The sequence below is a fragment of the Apus apus genome, chromosome 1 (assembly GCF_020740795.1).
Source record: "Apus apus isolate bApuApu2 chromosome 1, bApuApu2.pri.cur, whole genome shotgun sequence".
In the NCBI taxonomy this organism is placed as follows: domain Eukaryota; kingdom Metazoa; phylum Chordata; class Aves; order Apodiformes; family Apodidae; genus Apus; species Apus apus.
This window is the reverse complement of record NC_067282.1, coordinates 142,811,270-142,824,866: the sequence shown is the minus strand read 5'-3', so window position 1 is coordinate 142,824,866 and position 13,597 is coordinate 142,811,270. Positions and strand designations below refer to the sequence as shown.

Below are 13,597 nucleotides of genomic sequence, written 5' to 3'. Positions count from 1 at the left end.
GTTCTTGGCTCAAGCACGCTGATTGTAGCAGGGAGGCTGGGAACTCGAGTGCAAGTGGGAGTCAGGAGAGAGCATTGTAAGACAAGATCATTTGGGGAAAAACTGAATTAAGTGATCATAGACTTCTCGTGTCAGCTGAATTTGTTCTTCTTTCTGTCATAGCCAAGGTATACATTACCTGGCTTTTCTTGCTGCACATCTCCAGTTTAGGGCAAATTAGTGAATTAGACTGTTCTTCTAGTGCTCTGTGCTCTCCCAAATTACAGGGGATTTATATAAGCAACAGCCTCGATCCTGCAAAGTGTTGGCCTTGATCCAGGAAAGCACTTCAGCCAGTAATTAATTTTCAACTTGCATACATTAAAGTTAAGTACGCGTTTAAGTGCTTGGCCAGAGTGCTTGGTATCTCACAGCCTAAGCTCTCTGAGAAACTACTGGATCTGCTTTTTTTTAATGTAATTCAGTCTGTCACATAAAAAGATGCCATAATCTTTCCCACTCTACCCCTGCTTTCAGGAGACAAACATTGTTCTTGGATCAATCAGAAAATAAAAGGCCATTTTGAAAAAAAGAGAGTAATTAAGAAGGCTACCCCATGTTCAGAGTGCATGTTTGTGGTTAACGGGAACTTTTACTGCTGCTGAGTGGATCACTTACTCCTTTTATTTCTGTAGCTGGCATTTCCTACATTTTTTTGCCAAACGTCAATACCTTTACAAAGCAGTCATCTGTTTTTGATTTATAAAAATGTATCATGAAACTCCAGCCAAGAGATCCAAAAGTTTTATACATTGACAAGCTAGCTAGTCTTTAATTAGTGTAGGAGAAAAGTGGTTCTTTATTTGTTTTTGCTTCATTCATGTAATTTATGTGGAACACCACTGAAAGAAGGAAAAGACTAGCACAACTGGTTTTACTTAGCTTAATGCACAGGCAAAATACTCTTCCAGTTACACAACTAGAAAGGGAAAAATTCTGCAAAGCCACATATATTATCAGCTGAAATTTACACCTTATAAACAGGATCTAGTTACTTGACCATGTCACTTTGATGAAATCTAAGCCAGAGCAGCAAGGTGTTCACATATTTTCTGTGTACCAGAGCCCTTTGTTTCTTTTTATATGCCTTGCTATCCATGTTCTTTGTACACCCAACACAAGGAAAATGTTGTTCCAGTCCAGCTAAACATCCTTAGTTCAGGAAACCTTCTCATTTTTCCAAGGAAAGAAATACAGAGTGATGCTGGAGAAATTCTAGCTCAAATAAATAAATACCCTTAGATTTTTGTTCAGGAAAACTTTTCTGCTTTCCATGGCAATCAATTCAGAACAATGCTGGAAAAAAAACCACCCTGGGTCATCAGCATAACCATCTCTCAACTATCTCTGTTCATAAACCTTAGGATCTGAAGAACAGACTCCTGTAGCCTAATGATTAACTTGCTAAGGAATTATTTCAAGATCCCAGGCAGATTTAACTTAGCAATACTTTAATTTAAAAGTATTAACTAAGTTATAAGTGGATCTATAACAGCACTTATTGTCTAGGGGCATGCAAAGATTTAGCTGGTTTTTTAAGGGAATGCAAATGTTCTTGTGTCTTCAGCCTACTGATGTGAGAGGAGGGTTGGTGAGAGCAAATGTCCTGTTTCCAAGGACATCCAGAAGCTGACTGCAAACCTGGTCAAATACTCTGACAGCATCCCTTGCCATAGGGCATGTGGCTTTCCAAGGACATCACTGGGAGGTTCTTGTGCAGTACTTAATGCCTGGCGACACTTTTGCTATCTTGTCTTTCATGTGTCTTTGACTCCTGATGGGATAAATGGGGCCAAATTTGATGTATTTGCCATAAAGAGAAATATTGAGAGGAAAGGTAGAGTAGGACTGAAGAGGTTTACAAAATCTATGGATTATGACTCAACAGACAGAGACTGTGGCCTGTAGTGCTTGCCTGATAGCCAGAATGAAATACTTGATGCTCTTCATTGTGTGGGATTGAGGAATGGGGATGGGATTGAGTTTTGGGGGTGTTTTGTCTTCACTGGGGTCATTGCATAGTGCTCAGTATGGCAGTCACCAGAATAGCAGAATGCCAGATTCACTAAAGCCTGTGTCCTCCATCCCCTGAGAATAACATATGGAAGCAGCGATGGGCCGAGGATGTGCTGGGTACCCACACTGTGGAGAGGACATGGAAGTGAGTAATTTTGTCTTTGTTGAAAAGGTCAAGCCGGGGACTTTCATGTCTCTTTAAAATAGTTGATCAGCCCGATGACCTAAGCATGCGCTTACAGGAATGTTCCTTTCTTTTTTTCCCTACTTCCTTGTCCTGCAGGTCCCAAGGAAAGAAGGAGGAAGCTGTCATCTTGCTGCGGGATTCCATTAAGTACGGCCCAGAGTTTGCAGATGCTTACTCAAGCCTGGCCTCACTGCTGGCTGAGCAGGTACTGGACAATGCTCAAGCTCCCGTGCCTTCTGCTCCCGTGTGTGCGCTGCTGCTGCAGCACCCCATGTGCATCCTGATGGAGCACCCTGGCCTTGCACATGGGTGCTGGCAGGCATGGGTCCGTGGCTGCCTGCAGAGAGCTCTCGGGCTGCTTCAGAGATGGCTTTTTCAGGATAGGAGGCAACTCATTTGCAGTGAGTAATTCCACCCACATGATGTGGCTCTGAACCAAATCGCTGTTGAAAGTGTGAGTAAATACCCGCTCCGCAGCTCTCCCCCCACATGGCCAAGTCATAATCCATTGCACCTTGAATGTTGAGACAGTGGAACAGGTGAGCACTTCCCCCTCAGACACACACACCTATGTAGATAACCTCAGGGTTTCTTAATAAATCACTCCAAAGACAGGGAATGTCAGAAACCAGGTGGCCTCTGCAGCCCAAATTCTGCCCCTTACATGCACACATCAGAATATGTCCCCTAATTGTCATGGTAGATGGTCACATATAGGGGTGGCAAGGCTGGCTAGCTTTGTGTTGCACTTAATGAGCAGCTGTTGGATATCTTATTTAACCGTATTGTTCAATATGTGCCCCCAGGCCTTATATACTGCATATGGCCCAGGCTGTGCTCTGGAGGAAGGATTACTCATTTCCTCTTGGGCTGTTCCCTGTGCTCATTGCCTGGGGCTCTCTCTACTCTCTATAGTTCAGTAATTTTATTTCTGCAAGGTTCCTGTGAGGTGAAATATTGTCCCTACAGAAGAAAGGGAAAATTGAGGCACAAAACGCTTGATTCCAGAAGCAGCCACAAGGCGTGGGTGGGTGCCCATGTTGAGACCACCAAGCCCTGCTTTTCTCCATGCCTGTAGCAGCAGATAAGGGCAAGGTCCTCACAAACTGCCCAGCTCCAGCACACCTCTGCAAACCTTTTGAAAACTGATTTATTTATTTATTTATTTTATTCCCTTGAGTTTCAAATTGAACTGGTCCATAGCATGGAGTGCTAAAGCTTTCTTAAAAGGTTGCTAAATGCAAATACAGACAAAACAAAAGTGTATACTCTTTCACTGTTTTCCAGTAATCTGGTTAGTAAAATCTCTCTGTAACAGAACTGGTTATTTTTTAGCAAAACTATAAGCCAGAGTTCTTGTTCTGGTTTATGCTTCTTTAATGAGGTAGGCACTCTGCAGAACATCCATTATATATGTGGATTACTGGAAGATGTGCTATTTTATTTTCCCTTTTAAGAAACTTTCAAATATTTTAATATTAGCGGTATCGGCTGCAGGGACCTAGAAATGTAGTGTATTAATTGAAAGAAGAGCCTTATTGAATGGGAGCTGTGTTTTGAATAAACCCATCAACAAAGACTGTCCTGCAGGTATAGGAAATGAGTCCTCCATAGTAATACCTGGTTTTAATATTAGTTGAAATTTTTAATTGGAACTATTGATTGTAAGGTCAACAGAGCAATAAAACCATTTTACAGTCCCGAGGCCTTCTGCCCAGAGTGAATGCCATTAGTAAGTCCAGCAGTAATTCATCTGTTCTTACCTATAGATTGTTCATCCTCTTGTGACTTGATGAAGTGGTAGGGAAAAGAAGATGGTACAGTTTTCTCAGAAAGCAGCAATTTCCCGCAGGCTTTTAACACCTCAGGCTCAGCCACAGCAGATGACTACCTGACTGTGCAGCTCCTGCCGCACACGTTCATACTAGTGACCACAGAAGGGGGCTGCCCTACAAACATGTGCTGCTGCCTGGGTCTGCAGAATCACACCCTGACGCTGTGCCCTTCCTAGACAGCTACAGGCAGAAGTTTGGGCATCTTCAGCCCAAAGGATGACAATGAGAACCCATTCTTCTCCTCTGGGTTTTCCTCTTTGTCCAAGTAACAGTGTCCAAAATGGGTACAATTACAAACCTGTTCTTCTGTCTACTTGTGGCCCAGAGTCTGTCTGACAGCTGTGAGGGTATCTGTGATGCCAGGCAGTGTGCAGGAGGTTGCAGGGACAGCATCACTGTGGAGCTTTGGGGAGAGGAACACAAATTGGTTCCCTTTTGCTGGGATGTGATCGAAAGGGGCTGAAGTGCCAAAAGTGGCACCTTGAAATAACTTGCATGAGCTAACTGTGGCCATGATTAACTGCTGCTCCTCCAGCTTTGTACTGAGGCTAAAAGGGAGGAAGTGTATGGGCATGGCTCAAGGAAATAGCACTGGGATTGCTTTGGTCAGTCCTGTGCAATGTGTTCCCCCCTATACAGAGGAGGATGATGAAGATGATGAGAGGGCTGGAACACCTCTCCTTTGAAAACAGGCTGAGAGAGCTGGGGTTGTTCAGCCTGGAGAAGAGAAGATTCCAAGGAGACCTTATAGTGGTCGTCCAGTACCCGAAGGAGCTGCAGGAAAGCTGGGGATGGACTTTTTACAAGGGCATGGAATGACAGGAGGAGGGGTAATGGTTTTAAGCTGGAAGAGGGGAGATATAGGATAGACATTAGGAAGAAATTCTTTACTGTGAGGGTGGTGAGACACTGAAACAGGTTACCTAGGAAAGTTGTGGAAGCTCCCTCCCTGGAAGTGTTCCAGGCCAGGTTGGATAGGGCTCGGAGCAATCTGGTCTAGTGGGACGTGTCCTTGCCCATGTAGGGGGTTTGGAACTAGATGACCTTTAAGGTTCCTTCCAAATCAAGCCATTCTATGATCTTAAAGGAAATGAATCCAAAATAGGGCTTACAGGTCCTTTCCTCCTACAGCTGTTGAAAATGCTCCTAAAAGGAATGTCTCATGGACCAGGGAATTAGCCTCTCACTCGATGTAATTGCCCTTTTCTCTCCTTAATAGTTGACTCTGAAGCCAGAGCTGATGTAGAAAAAAAACACTGCCTCATTGTATAGAACAGTTTGGCTTGTTTGTATCTTTTATAAATGCTTGTCCTTCTTACTGCTCTTTCTGCTTGGTATCATAAGTGTTGCAGTGTATTGTTGTTTTCCTTGTTTTCTGTGATCACTGCAGTGGTGCTAATACCAGAAATCAAACATTTTTGTCCAGTGTTTTCACAATGCTCCTGTAATGCTGGCTCCCCAGGTTTTACTCTGGTGCACTTTAACAACACCTTCTTCCCAGCACTTGCAGTTTCATTAGCCATCTTGTGCTGCTTGAGGGCTCTTTTCAGGCCCTAGTTTCTGGATTAAAGTCATTGTGTGTGTGTGTGTAATAGTATCAGCCTACACTAAGAATAAGAAACTTCTTTAACTCACTTAGCTGCAGAGGAGAGCATACTAAGGCATAACCAGACTGAAAAACTGAGCCATAAAAATACCCGAGATTTAAAAACCCTGGAGTTCAACTAAGCGATCCTCGTGTGTATAAGTTTTTTAATATCATAAAAATCTCATGCATTTTTTTAGGCCAGTCTTCTGAATTTTGTGAGTACGATGTTTCATGAAGGTCTGGGAGTGGCATTATTAAGTGTAAAGGAGAATCAAGCCTTGATGGACTTCCAGCATTTCTCCCAAGAAAAGGAGAAACTGTAGGGAAAAAGCCCTGGCACAAAAAGCTGATCCCACCCTTCCCAATTCCTGACTGGGCCTGATGCAACCACTTTGTTAGAGAAATCATCCCAGACTCTGCACTGAGCCTGAGGCAGGGTCAGAATGTTAAGTGCCAAAAAAGCAATGCAACTGTGATAAAAATGCCAGAAGTGCTCAGTATTGGTGAGTGTGAATGTTTTGACAAGGAACACTGCCCTTCTATGTTTTAAAGGTCGGGTTTATGATCGGTAAATAAAATTAAGAAAACTGACATATGTGCACAGGTGTGCCAAAAATTAGAATCAGAGGAAAAGAAATTAATATAGAAAACTTAGTAAATGTGCTTATTTATGTCTCAGTGACACAGATGCTTTCTCAAAAAATTGTTCCTCATTTTAGTAAATTCTGATGATCACTACACTTTTCCTGATGCCACAGGGTGATGATGTCTAATTCACATTAATATATCCAAAATGTCCAAACTTAAGCACTTTTAAAAAATGTGTTTCTGTGTTTTATCACACACTGTCTTTTCTGCTGGATGACCTTTATCATGTAAATGTGAAAGCACTTAACCGTGTGCTTTCATCAAGTCATACTCTTCCAATGTGATTAATTCCAGCTCTCCAGTTCTGAGATAGGAGGTGAGAAAGGAATCCACATATTTAAGCAGCTACAGAACAAAAGCTGATGTCAGGTACACCCTTTAAATCCAGAAAAAGTCTTGTAGACCTTGGGGTTTGCAGAACTTGAGGAGAGGAGAGTCGATAGCTGGGAATGGACCAACCTCTTATTTCAGTGTGGATTCAGCTCCTGAGCAGAAGGTCTACGTTGGTGGCTCCAGGCCTTTCTTGTTGGAGACCCGGATGGCTGCTTTTGCTTGAGAGCATCATCAGGAGCCTGTGGAATTTGTCACCATAGGGCTGTGCCTCTCCATGGAAGGGGAAGAATTGAAAACAGTGTCTTTGGTGTGAGAGGCTTGGCTGACAGCTCTGCACTCTGCCTGTCTCTGCTGTTCCTGGTCTCCTTCCACAAATACACCTAACAGCAAAGCTCTGAAGTTAGGGGGAAGGAAGACTGTGATAACCCATGCTAGCAAAGGTGCAGGCAGTGGGCATGCACTGCCTGGCTGGAGGGAAATGGAAACCTCATTGAGGTGCTGTTTGATCCAAATGAGACACCTTATTTTTGTTCCAGCACTGGGTTGCCTGTAGCTCAGGCTAGAAAGAGTTCAGGCAGTGGGACATTTTCCGTAGGCAGGGTGTTCGCAAGGAAAAGAACTGTAGTTTCTAGAAATGTGTAGTACCAACAAACCACCTAGAAATCTCTGTGAAATGTAAGGGCTCAGTGCATCTGGGAGTCAGCATGGTGGCACATCCCGTAAATCCCAGTGAGCTACATCTCATGCATTGACAATGCCTGGTTTTAATCTGAATCTGTCAGATTTTCCCTGCTTTTTCATTGCCCCCCATCCTCCTTCAGCTTCCCTTATCACAGGCTCCCCATCCCCCAGCAATCACACACAACAAGCTTTTGCTCCTTGTATTTTCCCTGCTGCTAAGGGAACGAACAACAGAGCTCCAGAGGGAAAAAGTTAGCCAGTGAGATGCTCATTAAACAAATAAATTAAAATATATCAGTTCACAGATGACACATATTTCTCAACATGACCAACACAACCCCTGTTGCCGTGTGTTTCCCAGGTGGGTGCCCAGCTGGGGCTCACTGATTTTGCACAAGAGCCACATTTTCCAGCTGCTATTTTTGTCTCAGAGGTAGCTCCAATTGCAGATGTATGGGTGAAAGCTGCCTGAATTGCTGTGGGGTACCAAATGGCAGCTGTACGGTATCCATGCCATGGGGTAGAATTTTGGCCTCCTGGAATGTGGGCTGGGCTGGCTCCCTGTGCTCCCTACCCAGCAAGGGAGTTGTCACAAAATGCAGGTATGTGACAAATGAAGCTGACACCCTTTCTGCCATGGCTAAGAAATCTCCTTATCTTTTAAGGAACGGCTTAAGGAAGCAGAGGAGGTCTATAAGGCTGGCATAGAAAATTGTCCAGAGAGCTCTGATCTGCATAACAACTATGGTGTCTTCTTGGTTGATACCGGTAAGTGAGAAGGAGCAAGGGATTTTTCCTCTCTACCTTATTTGCTTTGATTTGACTTATTCAGCAGTACACATCTAAAAGGGTGTCAAAAGCTTCCAAAACCTCCGCTGTTGCTTGGAAATAAATATCCCTGTGCTGCTGAGATGGTGCAGTGCACTGATATTCCTAATGAATGCAGGCACTGCGTGGCAGTGGCATTCAGAGTGGCTGTTTCCGAGAGTGTTTCTCAGTGTCTTCACATAGACAGTTTTCCTGTTCCATTTGAGCTGGGCAGCACCCTGAAAATACTGCCATTTCTTCAGGCAAGTGTGGCCACAGGAAACCAAATTCCAGGTACACAAATGGATCATTATAGTCTTTGGAGCACTTGCAGCTCTACTTGGTGACAGAGCGGCTCTTTGACTGTAAAGGTTGTATGTCACGGCTATAAAACCAAACATGGCTTTTAAACCAAGACCTAAGATACTGTGGGGCCTTTATTTTCTAGGCTTCTGATTCCCATCCAACTTCCCTGGACTCGGGCAATGCCTGGCATCCACATAGCAAAAAAACAAACAAACAAAAATCTGCTGTAACTCCTACCTTTTATTGACAGCCTTATAAACGAGGCTAAGTTTGACAAATGACTAGTGGAAAACAAACGACCATCTCACTCCAGTCCCTCCAGAACAGAGCTGAGACTCCATGATGAAGTATTGCACGTTAAAAGTATGTGTTTGCTACCCATTCTGCCCCTTTCACAGTGCTCCCAGCTCTGGTGGTACTTGGGACAAAAGGACAATAGTGTCCCTCAGTCTGCAGCTGGCTGGCTGGTCCTACCTCAAAGCTGATGCTCAGCCATCACTCTTCTGTAGTACATACCCACGTGAAATAAATACAAAGGCAAAATCAGTATTTGTAATCAAAAAAGGCATCATGGCGTTAGCAACAGAGGCTGAGGTTCTGAATTTTTGCCCTGGAAAAATTCAAGCTTGCAAATAATAAAAACCCCTCTGTTATTTCACTGTGACATTTTACTCATCTTTGCTTCCCAACCCAGATAAACTGCCCTATTCCTGCCAAAAGCTGCAGTTCAAATGCAGTGCACTTTGTATTTTTTTGCACTTGTGTATTCTGCCAAAGTCAAACCTAATTTTTCCTGGTTTACTCCTACACTTCCCTACACACAAACAACAGGAGAAAAGCCTACTGACTTTTGATCCTTCAGGCATGATGTGTAAATAACCCTCCTGGAGACATGACAAGGCGTGAAGGAAGTGGCTGGCAGGGAGCTGGCTGCAGGCTGTGCTCTTCCCTGGCGGGCACAGTGAGTTACTGTGAAGTACCACTCCCGTTAACTTGCAGAATTTTCAAGCAAGTACCAGCTCTGGGGACCCATGGCTCTAGACAGTTCCACAGTGGTCACAGACACTTGATGTGTCTCCCTCCATGACGGGTGTTACCCCTGTGTGTTGGGCAGGGAAGCCACTGGCTGACTTAGGGCCTGAGGTGCAGGCCAAGCTGCTTCCCAGGATGCTTTCTTTGTAGATACAATTTTCAAAAGCATCCACTTGATGGTGGGAGAAAATCAAGTCTGCTACTGGGCTTTTTTAAAAAAAGTCCTACCCTAAAAGATGTGTTACTGGCCTTGGATGAGTCTTAAGTGCTTCTATATCTCCCTACAGAGATGAATCATAAAATGGTTTGAGTTGGAAGGGACCTGGGAGATCATCTAGTTCCAATGCCCCTGCATGGGCAGGGACACCTTCCACTAGACCAGGCTGCCCAAAGCCCTGTCCAACCTGGCCTTGAACACCTGCAGGGAGAGGGCATCCACAACCTCCCTGGGCAACCTGTTCCAATGCCTCACCACCCTCACACTAAAGAATTTCCTCCTAATGTCTAACCTAAATCTCCCCTCTTCCAGTTTCAAACCGTTACCCCTCATCCTATCACTACACCCTCCCCAGCTTTCCTGTAGGTCCCTTCAGATGTCCCTGTTCTTTTCTGTAACAGGAACTCCAGGAAGTGTCAACATTACTTTTATGTTGCATAGGTTAGTCTCAGGAAAATCAAACTAGATCTGGAAAGCGATGAAAATAAAATTCCCATGGCAGCCTATGTTCAGTGCCCCAAAATGCTCAGACTGTTTTCAAGTTCTGCTTTCCAGCTAGAAATGGAATTAAATGCATTGTGAAGTGATTTGGCTTAAAAAATGCCAATACTCAAAAGCTTTGTTGATGGACAAAGCTCTGTGAATATTGGTTTTCATCAGGAGATTATCTAGTCTAGAGTGTGCAAATGAACTAAATGAGCAGGGGTTAAAATACAATATTCACATTGCTGAAATGCTGGAAATTTATGTTGTGCCCTGTTAATTTATGCAGTAGTTTGTCAACAGGCACTGCCTGAGGAAAGCACTGCAAGATCCTTCTTCAGGAAAGCCATTATTTAGCTAAATAAAAATACACAAATAGAAACAGAACTTTAGGCTTTTGGGCTAGTGGTCTGGCACCTGCCTTTTTGTCCAGTGTTGTATTTTGTTGTGGTGCTCAGTGATGTCATGGACTGCGGGACCTTGCTGGGGTGGACCTTTTCACACAGCGAAGCAGTGCCACCCAATGGCTCCTCTGCAACACAGAGACGGTGCCTACGTGCTCCAGAATAGGCATCTGGGCACCTCTGGTCTGGGATTTATTGCCCGAGGCGGGAATTGGCTGGTGTCCAGCAGCTACTCCCTGCCTGGTTGAGCAATGCACAGGGACTGAGCCAGGCCAGTGCAACAGAAGTGGAGGGAATAGTCTCTGTTTGGAAAGAGCTGAAACTGTTCTGCAGCTCTGGTGGGGTTGTGGGGAATACCAAGTGGCTTGTTCTCTGTGTCTCTGTTGCCCTTGTCTCCAGTGGGCCAAGGTGGCAGGATGCTCTAGCAGGAGATGGGACACATGTCTCAGCCACTTCTCGGGTGAGCTCTGTCCTTAGCACAGGGGGTGCATCCCCCCTGCAGTGTGAGCAGAGGGCGCGTTCAGTCAGAAGTCTTCTTCTGGTGACTGTACCCTTGACTTGCAAAAACCCACCCTTAGAAAATCTGTTTCTCAGGCTTGTCTCAGTATATTGAAGCCTGTATCTTAGTTTGGACAACATTTTTCCCTACATTTAATCTTGAAGGGCTGAAGCAGGATTTCTTTCCCAAAATAGTTTCCATGCATAGAGCAATAGATGAAATAACACCCAGAGCATTACTGCATACAGAATTCGGGACGGGATTTTTCAGATGCACCAGTTTAATAGCTGTTCTCGTCTTCAGGGGCTCCTGAGCAAGCCGTGTCCCACTACAGACAGGCCATCCTGCTGAGCCCTACTCACCATGTGGCCATGGTGAACCTGGGCAGGCTTCACCGCTCCCTGAGGCAGAACCGAGAGGCTGAAGTGTGGTACAAGCGGTAAGAATTTGGGATGGGAGACAGAGATTTCCCTCCTCCCCCTGTATGGCTTGTCTCTGCTAAAAAGCCTCTGATACATGAATCTCTCAGTGCATATTTGGATTTTCCTCCCTTCCTTCTCCATCCATTTTGAAACCAGATTTACCTTTGCTTATGGGGGAGTGGGGGGAGAGGCAGCATGGAGTCAGGCAGCGTTGACTTCCCTGGACCTTTCCCACACCCCCAGGATGGACACACTGCTGCTTTTGGCTGGGGGATGCTCTAATGATAAAGCCAGAGACTTCTTGATGGCATGAGCAGGTTGTTAGCACAGCTCCCAGCCTGCTTGAAGGTGGTCTGTGGATGCTGCACCAGTAACAACCCTAATGCTGCTCAGCCCAGCACCAAAACCTTGGTACCATCAGAAACTTTGGCCCTTCCCAACAATGTGCCAGTAGGCAGGCTCTAGCTCAGTGTGCAGCGGAGTGGACTGGAGGTTTTTTTTGTCTCCTTTTTGGCACCCAGATTTGTGCTTACAGTCCCCAGGTTTCGCCACCATCAGCCATCCCCACCCCTGCTGCATGTTCACATGTGCTTTGGAGGTGGCACTCTCCCCTTCTCAGGTGGCCAGTGGGATTGCTGCTGTGGGCATGCTCACCCTTTCCTGGGACCTTAAATTTGTACTCCTCAGTGTGGGATGGGCAGGGTGCAGAGCTTCACTGCTCCATCGTGCACAAGCTGCACCTCGCTCTTCCACTTTGATCCCCACACCACCTGGAAACATCTCTTCTTCCTAAATTCCAGGGCACTGAAGGTATCCCGGAAGGCTGAAATCCTGTCCCCACTGGGGGCTCTGTATTACAACACGGGGCGGTATGAAGAAGCATTGCAGGTGTACAGAGAAGCAGCATCACTGCAGCCTTCTAACAGAGAGATCCGACTGGCACTGGTGAGTGTGGGGTGAGCTTGGCCAGGGCAGGGCCACACAAGGGGCGTGGGGTGGCTGGGTTACTGTGAGTGTTGCCCAAGGCTCAGAGCTTAGTTCTACCTTCATGCAGGGTTCTATCTCCACGCCAGCCATCCAGCAACTGTCTCTACTGTCCTTGATTCCTCCTCACCTCTCCTGACTTCAGACCCTTGTCTCAGGCACTGCCTTTCCAGCTGAGTGGGACTTGGCATAGAGAAAATCTGGTCTGCCCCTCACTTGTTAGGAAGGGTCAGTCCTTTTACCTTTCCATGAGGTGCCTCATAACACCACCAGCAGGAGAAGGAACCCAGTACCAGCCACCGGGTGCAGCATCACGTATTAAAGAGGCCTAAGCTTTTTAAGATGATAACCCTTTATAATGTGGCTCTGTAGGCACAGGTTTTAGCAATGATGGGACGGACGAAAGAAGCCGAAAAGATGACAAACCATATACTCCACGAGGATGCAGAATGTCTGGAGTGCTACCGCCTTCTGTCAGCCATCTACAGCAAGCAGGAGCACTACAGCAAGGTACTGTGGCTGCAGGGTACCCTTGTCCCCAGGGTTCACATGCAGAGCTCAGGTTGAATTTTACACTCCACCTCTCCTGAGACATTATAAGCCTAGTGCACATCCATTAGATGTATTTTTTTCACTAAAACCTTCTGTTTATCTAAGTACTGGGACTGAAGCAAAGCAATGTGCCTTTCTTATCACTGACTGCTTCTGCTGCTGTCAGCCCAGCTGCCCATCAGCCACAAGCATCTGAAAAACTCATTTCCGCATTTGTTAGTGGTGTGGGGGAAACAAGGGAGGGAGGAAGATGACTTATGCTGGGAGGCCTTAGTGGTGAGGAGAGCATGAGAAGTGGAAAGGTGCAAAATACAGTAACACGGTGTCCTCTTGCTTTTCCACAGGCACTTGAAGCTATAGAAAAAGCTCTTCAGCTAAAACCAAAGGATCCAAAAGTCATATCAGAGCTCTTTTTCACTAAAGGAAACCAGCTAAGAGAGCAAAATCTCCTTGACAAGGCTTTCGAGGTATGACTGCTCTAAGCCATATGAATTGCTTTATAGGTTAAAAAGATATGAGCTAACTCATTGCATCTAATACTCCATGGTGCATGCACCCTGGCTG

General features: G+C 45.4%; 1 protein-coding gene across 5 annotated transcripts in view; it reads left to right on the top strand.

The window, feature by feature from the left end:
• TMTC1 (transmembrane O-mannosyltransferase targeting cadherins 1) overlaps window positions 1–13,597 on the top strand; it is a 151,079-nt gene that overhangs the window by 130,828 nt on the left and 6,654 nt on the right. For all 5 annotated transcript variants that reach the window (XM_051627903.1, XM_051627911.1, XM_051627887.1 and 2 more), the window contains 6 exons: window positions 2,339–2,447; window positions 7,993–8,095; window positions 11,379–11,514; window positions 12,298–12,442; window positions 12,854–12,991; window positions 13,378–13,500. In XM_051627903.1, coding sequence (XP_051483863.1) covers window positions 2,339–2,447; window positions 7,993–8,095; window positions 11,379–11,514; window positions 12,298–12,442; window positions 12,854–12,991; window positions 13,378–13,500 — 754 coding nt within the window. The remainder of the gene's footprint in view (window positions 1–2,338; window positions 2,448–7,992; window positions 8,096–11,378; window positions 11,515–12,297; window positions 12,443–12,853; window positions 12,992–13,377; window positions 13,501–13,597) is intronic.